Source organism: Helicoverpa zea, chromosome 23 (assembly GCF_022581195.2).
Source record: "Helicoverpa zea isolate HzStark_Cry1AcR chromosome 23, ilHelZeax1.1, whole genome shotgun sequence".
In the NCBI taxonomy this organism is placed as follows: domain Eukaryota; kingdom Metazoa; phylum Arthropoda; class Insecta; order Lepidoptera; family Noctuidae; genus Helicoverpa; species Helicoverpa zea.
Window position 1 is genome coordinate 3,792,105 of NC_061474.1, and position 18,289 is coordinate 3,810,393.

An 18,289-nucleotide genomic window follows, 5' to 3' on the forward strand; every position below is an offset into this window, starting at 1 on the left:
GCTGATAGTGGTGTGGTGATAGCATAGATATAATATTACTAAACAAGATTGCGCACGCTCAAAATATATATTTACGAAAATGAACTCTATTCTAACGCAATAAGGTACTAAATTGGTTGCATAATACACAGAGGCAAATCCGAGCCAAGAGGGATAGTTCGAACGGAGGCTGTTTGTCTCTTTCTAACACCTTGCCAGCATAAAAAAAAATGTTGTGATCAAAAGTTTTGTCTTCCCAAAAACAATTGAATCACTTATATCTTTATCTTATTTTAACAATTGTAAGTCAACAAATTAATAACAATCGCATTAATTTATTCGTATTTATTATTAAAACATAAACAACATAAATTTTTATTTTGCTTTTTTTTATTTTCTAGCGGTAACCCTGAACATTCTTGGCGCGTAATCAGCATTTAAAATTTTGTTTATATTTTTTTGTATTAAATCAATTTAAACTATTAAAATGGTGAAAAAGTGTTGCGTTTCTACTTGCAAAAGTGAATCCTATGGTGGTTGCAATATATCGTTCCACAGGTTAGCTAATAATAACATTTTCGTAAACCAAACAACTAGGGTGCCCATGAATTCTTGTAACGAGTCAAAATATGGGTGATGGATTTTAAAACTGTTGTACTATTGTTATAGCTTCCCAAAAAATGAAGAAAGGCGACATAAATGGCTCAGCAGTCTATATATGAAGTAGAAATACAAAAAAAACAGTCTTCACTTCGAATCTTCCTGCTTTTATACTGCTAATTTCCGCTAATTATTAAAAGCCTTTATTAGTATCTTAAGGTCACAAACTGCGTAAGTTAAAACTTCAATACTAATCTGTGTTTAATAATCTTAGCAAATTCGGATTTGTCTCACATAGCTTAATCTCATAGTCACCCTATTAGAAAGGGACAGACAGCCTCCGTACTAACTGTTTCACTCGGCTCGTTTTTTGGGTTTATATGCGCAGTCCTGTTTACTAATATTATGTCTATGGGTGATAGTGTCAATGTCTGTCACTGTCACCTGTCATTTTCAGCTGTCAAAATAATTTAGCGAAGCGAGCGGCGGCGGCGTTTCTCGTTGCGTGCTGAGCTTGGAGAATTTGTTTTTTCTCTAATTAACTTACATTAACTATCAGAATTGTTAAATAAATCACATTTATCCTAAAAGTGCGTCCAAAATGGATGGCAAATCATTTCTTTATTCTTGGTGCGCCAAGAAGGGACTTACGCCGGTTTACGACATTCGGGCTACAGGTATGGAAAATTACTGGTGGTTTATGATCCAATAACTGTAAATATAAGGTTCTAACCATGCTTAGGACCATTCCATGAACAATAATATCTTAAAACTGAGTGATATTATCCAATGTATTTTATAAAAATGCGAAAAAGCGACTTAGTTTGTTATACTGTCTTGATTACTGAAGTAGTATTTTTATTTCGCTCTTACTTATCCTTAAGACGGCCCACTGACCTCTGTACTTGTCGGTGTACCCATCACAAAGTATCTACAAGGTTACTGAAGATTTTCCATAGTCATATTTTCTCGTAAAACCTGTCTTTCTTTTGACTTCAAGGTCCAAAGCATCGCCAACGCTTCCTATGCGAGGTCCGCGTGGAATCCATCACCTATGTCGGCGCCGGGAACTCCACAACAAAGAAGGAAGCCCAGATGAATGCTTCCAAGGACTTTGTCAGCTACCTGGTGCGGACCGGCCAGGTAGCTGCAAACGAGGTTCCGGAGGACACTAGAACTACAGTTAAGAATGAAGACGATGATCAGGGAAATGGAGATATCCAGCAACAGCAGCTTATGCATGAGCAGCAGCAGCAAAGATCTGTTTTTCAGGTTAGTAATAGGAGTTATATGATATAATATTGTCTTGCTACTATAACAATGCACTCATTTGTATCTAAGACCACCTTTCCACCACCAGGTCCTTTCATTTGTTATGAGTCAATCCCTTACATGTACTTTGGTTATTTGAGTCTGATGTATTAAGTTTAATTGGCCAATAATTTAGTAATAAGAGATATGAAAATGTATTGAAGTCTGCAATTACTATAGTTTTCATAGAATGTATGTAATTTAAGTCCAAATTTTACATACATTTTACACCAAAACCATTTATTTTAACATTTTTATAGGATGGCATGGGACCGCAAATGATGGGCCAGGCGTACCAAGCATACGGTGGTCAAAGCCAGTCTTCTAACTTCACATACATGGACCGCATGCAACAACAAAAGAACGTAGAAGAGGCTGAAGACTTGGATGTCAACGCAAGTCTCCATGGCAACTGGACCATGGAGAACGCCAAGTCTAAACTGCATCAATTCTTGCAGATTAACAAGATTAATACTGATTATATGTATAAGGCGGTCGGACCCGATCATACGAGGTTTGTTTTGAGTCGTTTGGGGATCATTCATCCATATTTTCCATCTTATTTAATTCACCAACTCATATTTGTCATGTGTGGTCTTTATCAAATTAAAAACAAGATCATCAAGTTTAAACCAGGTCTATAATATCTATCTCCAGTCATTCATTCACTCGCTCATCTGTTATCATTTTCAAATGCTTGCCTTCCCATTCAGATCATTAATTTTTATATGCTTGTTCTTCAAACATTGTGCCATCGAGTCATACGTATTTTATATTACAAAATATGAAGCATAGAATCAACAAAAGGAACTATACATTTATATGAAAATTTATCGTAATTATTCATTGATGTTTGCTTTATATATTTTTCTTTATTTAACCATTATAATATTATTTGATGCTTTCAAGCCACTGGTTATTCATATTGTACAAATGAAAAATCAATGGCTGCCGATATAATGTAGACAACCGGGAAGTGTTGTCAAGTAATATTTATTAACAGCCAGTTTCTTCATCAAAAGTAAAAGTCAAAGTAATGTCTAAAGTAAAAGTAACGGTCAAATTCGTTTATTAGTTTTGCTGTCACTTTAGCCTTGTAAAAACGAATTTGACCGTTACTTTTACTTTTAGACATTACTTTGACTTTTACTTTTGATGAAGAAACTGGCTGTAAATATTGTATAGTGTTGCTGGCAATATTCATATTTATGTGCATAATACTTTATTTGGGCTTGTCTTGAAAGAAAATATGTTGTCGATTTGTGACAAAGTATTTTCTACTAGTCTTTGCATATTTGTGAGCTTTGCACAAATAAGGTTTCATGCTTAGACTAAATTAAATGTAAAAAGGAATAGCTATGCTTAACCACAAGAATGGGACTTGAGAATGAGTGTTGCCAGCAACAAATATATTAAATAATGAAAAAGCTATTTGAAGCTGCCTTTACAATATAAAAGGTGGTTTCAAAATTAAGTGAGTTTCAAGAGCAAAGAATATACAGCTGAACAGAACGAATCCAAGACAAATATATACCATTTTAAAATTATTGACACAAAATTATTATTTACTTTTGGGAACACTGTTACTGTTACAGCCTTTTTATCGTCCTACTGCTGGGCACAGGCCTCCTCTCACATGGAGAAGGATTGAGCATTAATCACCACGCTTGCTCAATGCGGGTTGGTGATTTCAGACTTTATAGTCCAGGTTTCCTCAAGATGTTTTCCTTCACCTTTTTATCAGCCATTGGTGTCTAAGTATACTTAGAAAGTACATACAAACTTAGAAAAGGTGCATTGGTACTTGCCTGACCCTGGAATCGAACCCACACCCTCATACTCGAAAGGTTGGTTCTTTACCCACTAGGCCACCACGACTTTTGGGAACAATAGTAGATTAATTAATACAAATGGTTTTCCTATTTAACACTAGTCAATTCTAACATGCAAAGAATAAACTAGTAAAACTTAGGGCACCTTATTATAAAACATGATCCTACAAAGTAGGTAGTATTTAGTTCGAGACAATGTACAATACATAGTACTAAGGTTGGTACTTTTTAGGACCATGTTTAACCATAAGGTGGAGGAAGATTTAGCTTGTCTTGAAATGGTCTGTTAATATAATTTTATTCAAGAGAGAATAATGTTCCCAGTTTGTTCCTATTGCTTCCATTTGTTAAATAATTTGTGAAATAAAAGAAGCATTTATTTGGAAAGTCTATGGATTGATATAGTCTTGGAATTTGTTCTGAATATAGGTGTGTTTGAGTTCTTGAAACTGACCTCTTGGCGACACTTCCAGGACTTATAAATTACTAAATGAGGTAAGATTATTTTAAAAAATACATATAATTTTTTTACATAAGTTCGTAGTCGATATATTATGTCTCTCAAAATACACGAGGGTACTGTTGTATTAACAAATAAAACACAAAACAGTTCAATTCCATTCCAATGGCGCCTTCAACTAAGGTGTTGCGTGTATTTCTAAACAATTATTTGAGGATCCATCAAACTAGTCAATATCTAGTCAATGCTGAAAATTCAAAGATTGTGTAAACGGGACCTTATTAATTTAGTAACAAAGGCATAATTAAATTAAAACAACGACTAAATGTGCGTCAATTTAGAAATTATTGTCCTTAGTTAACTACACATTGAAGCACACAATAAAAGCCATTTTTACTGCCTACATTCGTAACATTCTTTCTAATAAACTTACTCAAACTTATATTTCTCTTACACACACCAAACTTCCAGGAGTTTTTGCTGCGAGATGTCGATATACGTGCGTCAACTTGGTCGCAACGTGACCGGCCGTGAGACCGCCTCGAACAAGCAGACCGCGAGCAAATCGTGCGCCTTGTCCATCGTGAGGCAGCTGTACCATCTCGGTGTCATTGAGGCCTTTAGTGGGACGCTGAAGAAAGACAGGTAGTTTTATGTAGTAGGTACTTATAGAATTTCTGTTCTAAATTTTGGGTCATATAATTTGTCGAGGTATATGTGTAGACATTAATTATTAAATGTCACTAATTTTCGCTAATATTTAAAGACTAAAAGTTTATAAATCCTGGTACTCAGCTACATCGGGTTAAGACTGGAAGCCGACCCTAACTAGCACTTCTTTTAGACCCTAGCTGAAATAATAAATCCTTAGTAAATAAGTATTGATATATTTTCATTGGCCCTTTTTAGGTCTTCGGAAGGCATAATGAAGCCTTACCCAGTAGCAATCAGCCCAGAACTGGAACAACAATTAGAAAACACATTGAGAGGTATACACTTGAACAAAGAATGGAATGAAACACAAAACACTTGTACATACCTATTCTTTTTTTTTAATTTTACAAACATCATACTTCATTTCAGATCTCGAAATCCAGCCAGTAACAATAGATCCTTCAGGTACATATTCAAGCGAGGAGGGCCAATCAGGGTTAACCTTGTTACAAGTTGATAGGGTGAAAGCGATGCGGGAGGCGCGGCCTACGCCGGGAGGCGTGGTCTCCTGGTCCCCGCCCCAGGCTAATTGGAATGCTTGGACTGGCTGTAATATTGGTAAGAGAAACTTCTAGAACGACGTATGATTTCTAACCGACTTCAAAAAAAGGGTGTTCTCTGTTTGACCCGTATATATGTTTGTGCGCGATTATCTCACATTTGGCTAAACCGATTTTGATGTGATTTTCAGCAAACTATTCGTCAGAAGTTGGTTTAATTTTTTTGAAAAAAGTGTTTGCTCATTTGTTATTTTTCCTATAGATGAAGGCCCATTAGCCACTACAAGCCTGGAAGATATTAGTGCGGACCTTGAGAAACACCACAGAGATATGTGTCAAAACAGCACACTATATCAGGTTCGTGTAATTTTTACTCCATTTTCTCTATTTTCATTGAGATTTTTTCATAAACTTGTGAATGTGTATACCAGGTTGTCTTTCGAAGTATTTATGCCTAGATTGTATCTAACCATATCGATTTTCACAAAACCTATTAATTGCTCCTTTTTGTTATCCTCTTCAAACAAGACTTTCATTCCTCCTCATCACATGCCCATACAATCACAGCCGGTTTCTACGCAGCTGCCACTTTCAAAACTTTGTCTTGTATGCTCATATCCTGTATTTAAGCCTAATAAGACCTATATTTATGCCTTGTAAAACCCGTATGTAGGGTATTGTAATATTATATCATGTATGTGTACTACAGGAAAGTATCCGTGAAAGGGAACAATTACCAGTTTATGCGATGAGGTCGCAGATCATGGAAGCTATCAATGAGAACCCCGTTATCATCATCAGAGGCAACACTGGATGCGGAAAGACTACACAGGTACACATATTTTAGTAACAACTTATATTGGGAAGAGTGCGTTAAAAAGGCTTGCTTTTGTTTTCTTGTTCATTAAGGGCCATATCACATGAGCGGATTGCGAGTGGGCCCGGGGTGAATTCTCATCAGTTCCGTCGCCAATTTTCATCAAATTGGCTGCGCGACCACCGTGCACCCGCAACGTTTCGCGATGCCGCTCGCAATCCGCTTGTATAATATAGCCCTAAATTTAAATTTTCGGTCTAATTTGAATAATTGCTTTCGAGTTTTGTCTTGTAATCACTTTCATACATTCCCAGGTGTGTCAATTCATCCTAGATGACTACATAGCAAGTGGACAAGGTGCCTGGGCCAACATATGCGTGACACAGCCGCGGCGTATCTCCGCTGTGAGCGTCGCGGAGAGAGTCGCCAGCGAGCGCTGTGAGGACCTCGCTAATAGTGTCGGGTATGTACCGACATGTACGACACATAGCTAGCGGGCAGGCCGCCTGGGCAACATATGCGTAACACAGCCGCGGCGTATCTCTATATTATAAACAAGATCAATATTGATCTAAAAACCAGGTTGTTGATTCACCTATTCCTTAAACTTAAAGAGTAACCTATATATATATTATATGTTGGTACATTTTCATGTTTTTTTTTTCTTCAGAAGACCTACTATGTCTCATCGTCATACAATAAATACCAACTGTACTATATTCCACAGGTATTCAGTCCGCTTCGAGTCAATGCTGCCCAGACCGTACGGGTCCATAATGTTCTGTACCGTAGGAGTGCTGCTGAGGAAGCTGGAAGGCGGCCTCAGGGGTGTCAGTCATGTACTAGTTGATGAGGTATGTTGGATATTGTAGTTGGATGCTATAGTATTATGTACATAATAGATTGCAGTCGTTTCAGGTTTAGAAGCGTCAAAGATGTTTGCTAATTTGTCATTTTTGTCGCCATTACACAGTCAAGGTGCCATATATCCACTTAAAATCATTCATTCATCTGCCTGTATCCATGGAGGTATCCATTTTTATTAGCTTGAAAGTTAAACTATGCCTCATCTAGATCATCACACCAGATCCAGCTGATTACCAAAGTTTTACAAGGAGTAACTTCTTATCTGACCTCTACAAACCAGTTACCTTCGCCACAATTACTAAAACCATGGCTGTCCTTAATTATAAAAAAAAAAACATCATTTCCTACTTCAATCTTCGCTGAACATTGTTGATTTTTTCCCAATACAATGCCCTTAACATTTATTTTATGTTATAGGTCCACGAACGCGACGCCGACACAGATTTCGCGCTAATCTTGCTACGTGACATGGCCCATACATACCCGGATCTGCGCATCATTCTCATGTCGGCTACTGTTGATACCACGCTGTTCACTACGTACTTCGGGAATTGTCCTGTTATTGAGGTGGGTTTTATCATAGAAATGGTTAATTTTTCGGAAAGTGTACTAAATTATAGTTATTTTTTATATAAGAAAATTTTGTACAAAAGAATCATATTTTGATTGGGACCCAAAATGGTCCTTAATGTTCGGTTTTTGTTATTAAATATCAAAAAGCAATGATTTGTAATCATAATGTTTTTGGTATGCACATCAAATATTTTTAAACTTAATGTTTTTTGCTATACAATATAGAGCCTTTTGATATCTAATATGCATTTGAGTTACCACGACCGTGGCACACAAAGGGCTTCAGAAGGAACAAGGAAGGGTTTATGTCTGTTAAAGTTCCCCTTCCAATGCTCCCACAGCGGGGCTCATTTGATTCACCTACAAAAAAAGACAGCGAGAAAGGTAACTTCTACCCAATAATGAACCCTATAATACTACCCAGGTCCCAGGCCGCACATACCCAGTGCAGCAATACTTCTTAGAAGACTGCGTAGAACTGACCAAGTTCGTGCCGCCCGCCGACGTACGCAAGCGCAAGGCCACCGGCAAGAAGACCAACGCCAGGGGAGAGGAGGAGGATGATGATGATGAAGGTAGGTCGAAAGTGACTTGGGGGACTGGACGCCATAGATTAAACCCCCTCCAATCAGACGAGATCGGAGTGCCGCTGGGCCTCTTTAGTGGGTATACCGGGAACGTCTTTACCGGAGAGTCCCACATACTCTTCTCCGGTCCCCCGACGGGAAGGGCATGCGTAATAGCATTTTTTACCCAGCGACAAAAAAAAAAGTTCGAAGGTGATTTAAGTGGTGAAGGGCGGGTGTTTTTGGGGACAGCCTTTTGAAGGTAAATTACTTTTTATCTAGTCTAGTATAATAATAATCTTCTGTGATTGTTCAGGTGGTGCCGATGAACAAGATGAAGACTTGAACAAGAACTGTCAGCTAGGCAGCCAGTACTTGCCGACCACTAGCCAAATTATGGCCAGGTTGTCTGAGAGAGATGTAAGTCTATACAATTTACAATCTCAATTTAAAGTAGCACAATAAATATATGCAGGATTTAATAAATTAACACTTTTTGCAATAGATTAATTTTTTTTTAGAGTGAAATGTAGCTATATCTTTTTACATACAAATCTCAATTCTCGAACCTTATTTTAGTAGTAGATTATAAAGCCCTTCTTAAAGTTGTATTGGTTAAATAATCAAATGATTTATTTACCCTAGCATTTAGGACCTATTTAATCAATTACCCTATTTTCAACCGACCCAAAAAGAGGTAGGTAATATTATTAATTCTTGTTTCCATATTTTTTCCAGCTAAGTTTCGAGCTAATAGAAAGCATATTAACCTACATCCGGAACTTACAAGGCGACGGGGCGGTACTCATCTTCCTCCCTGGTTGGAACTTAATATTCGCTCTCGCCAAACATTTGTCGCAACACCAAGTGTTCGGGAATACGTCACAGTATGTCATACTGCCGTTGCACAGTCAGATACCTAGGGAAGATCAGAAGAAAGTTTTTGTGACGCCTCCACCGGGTATGACTAAGGTAAGTTTAATTGGATATTTTTATAAATTGATATTTATATGGTTATCAACACACACTATTAAGGAAATCTATACTTCGTATTTCGCACAATATCGATCCAAAAACTATAATCTTGTTTCATATTTTCAATGTGCAAGACAATACCAGATTTCGACTCTGATGGTCGCAAAACCTCATTTCGGGTTTTATAGCCCAAAATATAAAGTTAAAGCATAAAAGTAAACTACTTCTTACTAGTTGAAGTTTCCAGTAAAATCAGTTTAGTGTTCAAATCATACTGGTCCTAATCTTCCTCCCTGGTTGGAACTTGATATTCGCTCTGGCCAAACATTTGTCGCAACACCAAGTGTTCGGGAATACGTCACAGTATGTCATACTGCCGTTGCACAGTCAGATACCTAGGGAAGATCAGAAGAAAGTGTTTGTTACGCCCCCACCGGGTATGACTAAGGTAAGTTGGCTTTACATTCAATATTTTTACACATAATAAAAACCTACTAGCAATAAAATCTTTTTTATTATTTGGACCTTTAAAATCGAGAGTCAGCTTTAGTCTATTAATTTTGTCCACTACGCCATATTTTTTTTCGCACATAGTCTCGAAAAAGTATGCTCAAAACCTATGTCATGTTTGATATATTATGTCTCTTAAACAAGACATCTTTACACCAAATGTAGCCTTAAAAATCTTTTTAAGGGTTTGTACATCCAAAAAAATATTAAATGATCAAAGTATAAAAGTAAACTTCTACCTAAATGTGGAGTTTGCAGCCACAACAGTTGAGACTATACGGTAACAAATCAGCTAGTCAAGAAAATACTTATAAAAGGTTAACGTTATTGTTCCCAGGTGATCCTATCAACGAACATAGCAGAGACGTCGATCACGATCAACGACGTGGTGTACGTGATCGACTCGTGCAAGGCCAAGGTGAAACTGTTCACCTCGCACAACAACATGACCTCGTACGCCACCGTCTGGGCTAGCAGGACTAACCTTGAACAGGTAACATAACATACTCAACCATTTTACAGGGGTCAGTGAAAAGAACATAATTTACTTTGGAACATCTCTGGTTAAAAATACCACCGTGAACGGTGACCTTTTTTTCCTGTATCTTAATAAATATTGGGGTCGGCGCAATATGTCTTCCTCTTCCATTTTTCCCCGTCACTCGTCACTCCCTTCCTATTCATGTCATCTTTCAGGCAATCCACCCATCTTTCCTGAGGTCTTCCTCTTCCTCTCCATCCATGTACATACCTGATGACTATCCATGACAAAAAAGGTATATTTTGCTACCTTTACACTCGCGTTAAAATAATACTTAATTATTATTATTTTCAGCGCAAAGGTCGTGCAGGTAGAGTGAGGCCGGGTGTTTGCTTCACGCTGTGTTCCCGCGCCCGCTTCGACCGACTCGAAGAACATCAGACTGCCGAGATGTTCCGCACTCCTCTGCACGAGTTGGCTCTCAGGTAATTATATACTTTTAGGCGTTTTTCCCACTCTCAACAACAAAATAATACATACCCGGAAATATGCCTTTTAACTTCGAATATATATATATGCTTCGAATTGGCTAGGAAACAACCTTACAGTTAGACATGTGTTGCGCCACTTGTTCCCAGCAAAGACATAAATCGTGTAGGGTGGGCGTTTTGAAGGCTGTTTTTTGTTTTTGTTCGAAATGATCTGAAGTATCAGACTAATTTGAACATGAAACCTACTCTAGGTTTCATTTAAAAACATGCTTGATTATACAAGCTGTTGATTTGCATCCGTGCCATATTCAAGGTCGTACTTATGCTAATGATTCTCGACCCAAATCAACAAAAAAATTGGTACGTAATTTTTTTTTTTTTCGAAATTCCGTCAATGTTATCTAGCCGTATTTAACTTGGCGCGTGTGTTGCTGGCCTTAAAATCGTGCTACGCACTACACGTGCTACACACAAACGCAAAAACACAAAGCATACGCAACGATCATTCATAAATTTCATTCATAAAATTGGATTACTTCTGAAATACTACGACATTACAATGACAAAAAAAGCAGTGCATATTAGCTATTTCCCGGCCACTGTACTCCAATCGATTATTTACGTATTTTATGTCCTCCTCCTGGAATATGGCACAAATGCAAATCAACACCTTGTATAGGATGATCTAAAAGGTAATGCCACACTATAAAATCATTCACAAAAATACTTATTTGATATTTATATATTTTTCTTATAATTCCAGTATAAAGCTCCTCCGGCTGGGCAGCATCGGGCACTTCCTGTCAAAGGCGCCGGAGCCGCCGCCGCTGGACGCGGTGATCGAGGCGGAGGCGCTGCTGCGCGAGCTCGGCTGCCTCGACGCCGCCGACAGCCTCACGCCGCTCGGCACTATACTCGCCAAGCTGCCTATAGGTACGTACTTTAAAACCAAGATCCCAAGATCACCGACAAAAAAGTCAGTTTTCTTAAAACAGCTGATCATCTACCGAGCCTTTTCCCAACTATGTTGAGGTCGGCTTCCAGTCTAACCGGACTAAGTCGAGTACCAGCCTTTTACTAGAAGCTGCCTATCTAACCTCCTCAAGCCAGTTACCCAGGTAACCCAATACCCCTAGGTAAGTCTGGTATAGTGGTTTCTGGCTCCTGCAATGACTACTCGTAACAACTGCCAAGGATGTTCAATGACAGCCGTATATGTAATCTGATATAGGTATCGTTATATTTTGCATTAAAAAGTTTATCAGGTACATTTAAATTTTAAGAAACATGATTGGTTGTCAATCTAGCGTTCGTGCATCAGGCATCGTTACCATACGGTTTGAGTTCGTGGACCTTTGCATTTTGGGGCGGAAAATCCGCTAATTACCGTAATATTTAACCTTGAATTATTATATATAAAGAATATTAATAATTTAAACATCCCCATTTGTCCTTAGAACCCCGTCTCGGCAAAATGATGGTGCTAGGCTTCGTCCTCGGCGTGGGTGATGCATTAACAACAATGGCGGCCAACTCCACCACTTTCCCCGAGATCTTCGTAGTGGAGGGGCGGAGGCGCCTGTCCAACCACCAGCGGGCGCTAGCAGGGGATAGGGCTTCGGATCATGTCGCTATGCTTAATGCTTTTCAGGTGAGTTGGGAATTTGTTGTATTTTTTAATTGATTTATATTTAGGTGGAGATATTTATGTATGTACATATATTCTATAAGGCCCATATTAAACTTCAATTTTGCCTACAAAAATTGTTTACCTATTTAAGCCCAAGTTCACCGACAGCATAAATAAATAAATAAAATAAATGTATTATGTAATAATATTGTATATGGTTTACTACAAGTTTTTATATGATTTATTTATTTTTAATTTATTTAGGATGAAGATTGGTATAAATGTTGTTTGTTTTACTTAGATGTGGGAAAGAGAGCACGCCAAAGGCGAGGAGGCGGAGACTCGGTGGTGCGAGTGGAAGGGGCTGCAGCAGACTACTATGAGAGTCACCTCCGAAGCCAAGTATCAGCTCACTAGTAAGTTTTAACTACTGGAATAATTTATCCTTCACTTATACACCATTTGAGTAGGCAGATAACTAAAGCTACACAATCTTGAAAATAACTCAAATACATATTAAAGAAATAGACTATGCATTGCTTAAAATAATAATTGAATTAATTACTTTACAGTTTTAAGTAGTCATATCAAGTAGATCCAAATGGGGTATAATTGTGATCTTTGAGCTATGGCATTTATATTATACCTACATACCTAATTGTGTATCTTTTATTTTCAGATATCCTGACAACAGCCATCGGTTTCCCTGAAGAGTGTTGCATGGCACAGCGTTGGCACCCCGTGGGGTCAGACCCCACGCTGGACCTGGTGATAGCTCTCATGTGCATGGGGCTCTACCCCAACGTGTGTCTGCACCAGGGGAAGAGGAAGGTCAGGACTTGAGCTTAGATATAGTGGCTTTTTGTTTCACAGCTTACCTTCCAAGTGGGTTTTAGATTAGGTACTTACTAGTGGTGACGGAAACCTGGACTTTCCGAGCCTAGACCTACAGAGTTTATCGTGTACGCGAATACGTGGATACAGTTGTACGCCCTATTTCTTTAGTTCCATAGTCCGATCGGATGGACAATCCCTCACAAGCGGAGAGTGATCAGAAGCAGGACCAGCCACGACTATAACTATGTTTTCTATTAAGTTAATCATGTCTTTCTTGTGATAAACAACTAAAAAAAAAATAAGAAGCTTTCGTTCTGGTGTAATCCATGTACAAGGGTAATGATCAGGATCTATCTCGGTACGTATGTTTAAAAGCGTATAAGTATCCAATAGTGTGTCATATTTTTACTTCGAAAAGAGGGTGTTACAAATTCTTTTTTCGCCCCAGGTGCTAACAACAGAAGGCAAGCCAGCCTTAATACACAAGACATCAGTGAACTGCAGCAACCAGGAGCAGCGGTTCCCTTCGCCGCTGTTCGTGTTCGGCGAGAAGGTTCGCACCCGCGCCATCAGCTGCAAGCAGACCAGCATGGTGGCGCCGCTACACCTGCTGCTCTTCGCCAGCAGGAAGGTCGAGTGGGTAAGGAAGACCAGCTCTAATACACAAGACATCAGCTGCAAGCAGACCAGCATGGTGGCGCCGCTACACCTGCTGCTCTTCGCCAGCAGGAAGGTCGAGTGGGTAAGGAAGACCAGCTCTAATACACAAGACATCAGCTGCAAGCAGACCAGCATGGTGGCGCCGCTACACCTGCTGCTCTTCGCCAGCAGGAAGGTCGAGTGGGTAAGGAAGACCAGCTCTAATACACAAGACATCAGCTGCAAGCAGACCAGCATGGTGGCGCCGCTACACCTGCTGCTCTTCGCCAGCAGGAAGGTCGAGTGGGTAAGGAAGACCAGCTCTAATACACAAGACATCAGCTGCAAGCAGACCAGCATGGTGGCGCCGCTACACCTGCTGCTCTTCGCCAGCAGGAAGGTCGAGTGGGTAAGGAAGACCAGCTCTAATACACAAGACATCAGCTGCAAGCAGACCAGCATGGTGGCGCCGCTACACCTGCTGCTCTTCGCCAGCAGGAAGGTCGAGTGGGTAAGGAAGACCAGCTCTAATACACAAGACATCAGCTGCAAGCAGACCAGCATGGTGGCGCCGCTACACCTGCTGCTCTTCGCCAGCAGGAAGGTCGAGTGGGTAAGGAAGACCAGCTCTAATACACAAGACATCAGCTGCAAGCAGACCAGCATGGTGGCGCCGCTACACCTGCTGCTCTTCGCCAGCAGGAAGGTCGAGTGGGTAAGGAAGACCAGCTCTAATACACAAGACATCAGCTGCAAGCAGACCAGCATGGTGGCGCCGCTACACCTACTGCTCTTCGCCAGCAGGAAGGTCGAGTGGGTAAGGAAGACCAGCTCTAATACACAAGACATCAGCTGCAAGCAGACCAGCAAGGTGGCGCCGCTACACCTGCTGCTCTTCGCCAGCAGGAAGGTCGAGTGGGTAAGGAAGACCAGCTCTAATACACAAGACATCAGCTGCAAGCAGACCAGCATGGTGGCGCCGCTACACCTGCTGCTCTTCGCCAGCAGGAAGGTCGAGTGGGTAAGGAAGACCAGCTCTAATACACAAGACATCAGCTGCAAGCAGACCAGCATGGTGGCGCCGCTACACCTGCTGCTCTTCGCCAGCAGGAAGGTCGAGTGGGTAAGGAAGACCAGCTCTAATACACAAGACATCAGCTGCAAGCAGACCAGCATGGTGGCGCCGCTACACCTGCTGCTCTTCGCCAGCAGGAAGGTCGAGTGGGTAAGGAAGACCAGCTCTAATACACAAGACATCAGCTGCAAGCAGACCAGCATGGTGGCGCCGCTACACCTGCTGCTCTTCGCCAGCAGGAAGGTCGAGTGGGTAAGGAAGACCAGCTCTAATACACAAGACATCAGCTGCAAGCAGACCAGCATGGTGGCGCCGCTACACCTGCTGCTCTTCGCCAGCAGGAAGGTCGAGTGGGTAAGGAAGACCAGCTCTAATACACAAGACATCAGCTGCAAGCAGACCAGCATGGTGGCGCTGCTACACCTGCTGCTCTTCGCCAGCAGGAAGGTCGAGTGGGTAAGGAAGACCAGCTCTAATACACAAGACATCAGCTGCAAGCAGACCAGTCGAGTGGGTACCTAAGTAGAAAGCATAATCAGCTAGGACCATGGGAGTAAGGAGGATACAGCTGAAAGCCAATGAGTTGCGGGATTGTTCGAAAGAGTTACCGCGGCCCTGGTACATAAAAGGCACACGAAGGAATATGATGGGAAATAGCCAGTAAGAGTCTGACACTCCCTCACGCTGCTAAGATAGAGTCATTTCATGATTTCCCATGGAAAAAGCTAAGTGTAAAAAGCTAAGTGCCAGTGTTTTATGAGCCGCTATTACATTTGACACGTATTATATCTTAGCAAAACTAGTTTCTGGTTTTTGACTACATAAATTCCGAAACTAATAAATTAAAATAGCGCTTGACTTGACGAGTTGGAAGTACTCGTCAAGTCAATCAAGCGCTGTTTTAATTTTGTTAACCATGAGATCCCCTGTGCAATCAAAAAATATTACAACTAACCAAGTTTCACACATATCTAAAACCTACCTGAAATTTCCAGATAGACAACGTAGTCCGGCTAGACAACTGGTTGAACTTCGACATGAACCCTCGCTCGGCTGCGCTGGTGACGGCGCTCAGGCCGGCTATAGAGAAGCTTGTGGAGAGAGCGGCAGCCGAACCTGATGCAGCTCTGCAGTTCTCGCCCAATGAACAGAAGGTTTGTAGATATGGGTGTATTTCCCTTTAGTGTCGGCTCAAGAGTTAGAAGACAATCAGTAGGACAATAAAATTCTCAAAACGGAGTGATAGAAAGCACATATAAGAACAGAATTAGTTGAAAATCAAGAGGAATATAAAAAGACCATGAGTGTTCACGTTACTTTTTCTTTTGCATCCTAACATGATGAATTTTGAAAAAAAAGCCTATTTTCTGTTCTCCTTGGAGCTTATGTGCTTATTGGAATATTTTATTTTCCACTATTCTACTCGGATGCCAGTATATTTATATTACGTATTTTTTTGACAGGTGGTAGACTGCATAAAATCACTATGCGTCATCGAAGCGGGCGACTACAATATTCAACGCGAATGCGGCGTCCCAAGCTTCAGACCCGACCCTGCCAAGAGAGGGAACCGGGGATGGGGTACCACAGGCCCTCGCGGTGGGGGCTTTGGGGGAAACCAGGGCTTCGGCAACCAAGGTTTCGGTAACCGAGGAGGCTTCTGGGGACGAGGTGGTTTCAGTGGCGGTAACCCCGGCTTCGAAGGTGCTCAAGGTGGTTTCGGCGGGAACCAGGGCGGTTTTGGAGGGAACCAGGGTGGTTTTGGCGGGAACCAGGGAGGTTTCGGCAGTGGTAATGGTTACGGCCGAGGTGGTTTCGGCAACCGAGGTTTTAACCGCGGAGGATTCAGAGGCCGGGGCAGAGGACGCGGAAGTTGGTAATCATTCCACATCTAGAATAGTGACTTGTGATCTAACTTATGACTAAGTAATAAACCAATTAAATGTGATACTGTTTTATTTATTACATAATTGATGAGATGATAGCAAAAACATTATAAGTAAATGAATTAAAATGAAATAGAAAGAATACGTAGTGTTACATAATTTTCATAATATTTCATTACAATATACTGAGCAACTAACGCAGTAGAAAAAGTTGACAAGAAGTAAAATAAAGCAGAACTATGACTAGATAGAAAAATACAAACATTAAAGGTAATTGGCGTACTTTAAGAAAAATAGACCAAGGGAAGGTAAAAAACATTGGCTCACGAGCCAAAACCTTCGTCATTCAACCGGGTTTTGCACGACTATCAGTATAAAGTCTTTATCTGGAGCCACCATCACCTCGCTTTTCTTGCTCCGTATCCTCAGGAAGGTCAGATCATTGGTAGGGTCGAGATCTCTCACTACCGCCTTCGCTTTATCCACTAAGGAGCTCATAAGGCCCGCATACTGAACAGAAACATGATTCTCTAAAGTAGTCTTGATTGGTATACCTTCACCGTTGACAACTATGACTCCTGCCACACCTTTGTGCATAGATAGCTTTCGAACCGTCTCCTCAGCTTCGTTGGCCATTATTTAGTAAAAAAAATCGTTTTAATTGACACAATAAATGCCTGGGAATAATGAAAATCGAAACACCGTCGCGTCCCAATTTTTCGTGACAATATTGACGTTGTCAATGCAGCAATTTGAATTTAGAACGGTTCATCAAATTATATGGCTTCATTATGGCTTGAATGAAGCAAATAGGTACCAATAAGGTTTAAACAAACTGATTTACTCTATAGGTGTCTCCCTCAGTGTTTGATTTAATGCAATAAATTCTGTTTTATGAGCTATTAAATACTTTAATGTCTTATTATGACCGATGTTTATGATTTACCCAGGATCTAATGTTTACTCCTAATAGTTACCGTGCCAACGTTGTTACTAGGATACGATAATCACACTTCACAGCACAGAGAAGTATAGTACAAGTACTGATACTGTGTGATAGCAGCTGCACCTACCAACATATTATCGCATGTAGATGCGGAGTAAGGGGAATACGGTTCTTAGTAGCTAGACTGGTGTTACTGGCTTCTGACTACCCGTAACAACTGCCAAGGAGGTTCAATGACAGCCGGGACCTACAGTTTAACGTGCCATCCGAAACGTAGAAATTGGTGTCCAAGTCCAAGATATACCAAGAAAGTACATACAAACTTAGAAAAGTTGCATTGGTACTTGCTTGACCTGGAATGGAACCCACGCCCTCATACTTGAGAGGTTGGTTCTTCACCCACTAGGCTACCACGACTTTTTTACGTACTTATTATACACAAAATAATTTAATGGGCCGGTTTTTCTTCAGGTTCGCAATAACATTGCATTCCATTGTAAAAACTATGAGAGAGGCGCGGTCTACTAGCAATTAACCGGCATTTGATTCTGCCACAGTAGAGAATAAATAGCAAAATATTATGAAGCTAAAATGGTACAA

General features: G+C 40.5%; 2 protein-coding genes across 6 annotated transcripts; one reads left to right on the top strand and one right to left on the bottom strand.

Moving 5' to 3' along the window:
- Positions 1 to 1,045: 1,045 nt before the first annotated feature.
- LOC124641844 (dosage compensation regulator) lies at positions 1,046 to 16,805 on the top strand. Of its 5 annotated transcripts, XM_047180083.1 has the most exons (25): positions 1,046 to 1,256; positions 1,580 to 1,851; positions 2,151 to 2,404; positions 4,654 to 4,827; positions 5,092 to 5,171; positions 5,266 to 5,454; positions 5,659 to 5,753; positions 6,106 to 6,228; positions 6,528 to 6,676; positions 6,941 to 7,067; positions 7,498 to 7,647; positions 8,078 to 8,228; positions 8,536 to 8,639; positions 8,958 to 9,039; positions 9,491 to 9,642; positions 10,042 to 10,197; positions 10,540 to 10,670; positions 11,440 to 11,609; positions 12,134 to 12,327; positions 12,608 to 12,722; positions 12,986 to 13,137; positions 13,592 to 13,711; positions 13,814 to 15,313; positions 15,853 to 16,011; positions 16,321 to 16,805. In XM_047180083.1, exons 1-25 carry the CDS (start codon positions 1,181 to 1,183, stop codon positions 16,735 to 16,737), a joined length of 5,292 nt encoding a protein of 1,763 aa, XP_047036039.1. In that variant the 5' UTR covers positions 1,046 to 1,180; the 3' UTR covers positions 16,738 to 16,805. The 5 variants fall into 5 exon arrangements, with proteins under 5 accessions (XP_047036039.1, XP_047036038.1, XP_047036040.1 ...); XM_047180082.1 differs by lacking the exon at positions 9,491 to 9,642 and having other exon boundaries at positions 8,958 to 9,191; XM_047180084.1 differs by lacking the exon at positions 9,491 to 9,642 and having other exon boundaries at positions 8,958 to 9,191; positions 13,814 to 15,211.
- Positions 16,461 to 18,055, bottom strand: LOC124641846 (dynein light chain roadblock-type 2). Its single transcript, XM_047180087.1, has one exon. The coding sequence runs from the start codon at positions 17,377 to 17,379 to the stop codon at positions 17,086 to 17,088; it is 294 nt and encodes a 97-aa protein (XP_047036043.1). The 5' UTR covers positions 17,380 to 18,055; the 3' UTR covers positions 16,461 to 17,085.
- Positions 18,056 to 18,289: the final 234 nt, after the last annotated feature.

Coding starts and splice junctions, on each gene's coding strand:
- LOC124641844 (XM_047180082.1), top strand. CDS start 1,181: ATGGATGGCAAATCATTTCTTTATTCTTGGTGCGCCAAGAAGGGACTT. Junction 6,677..6,940: donor GACCTCGCTAATAGTGTCGG/GTATGTACCGAC, acceptor TATATTCCACAG/GTATTCAGTCCGCTTCGAGT. Junction 7,648..8,077: donor GGAATTGTCCTGTTATTGAG/GTGGGTTTTATC, acceptor AATACTACCCAG/GTCCCAGGCCGCACATACCC.
- LOC124641846 (XM_047180087.1), bottom strand. CDS start 17,379: ATGGCCAACGAAGCTGAGGAGACGGTTCGAAAGCTATCTATGCACAAA.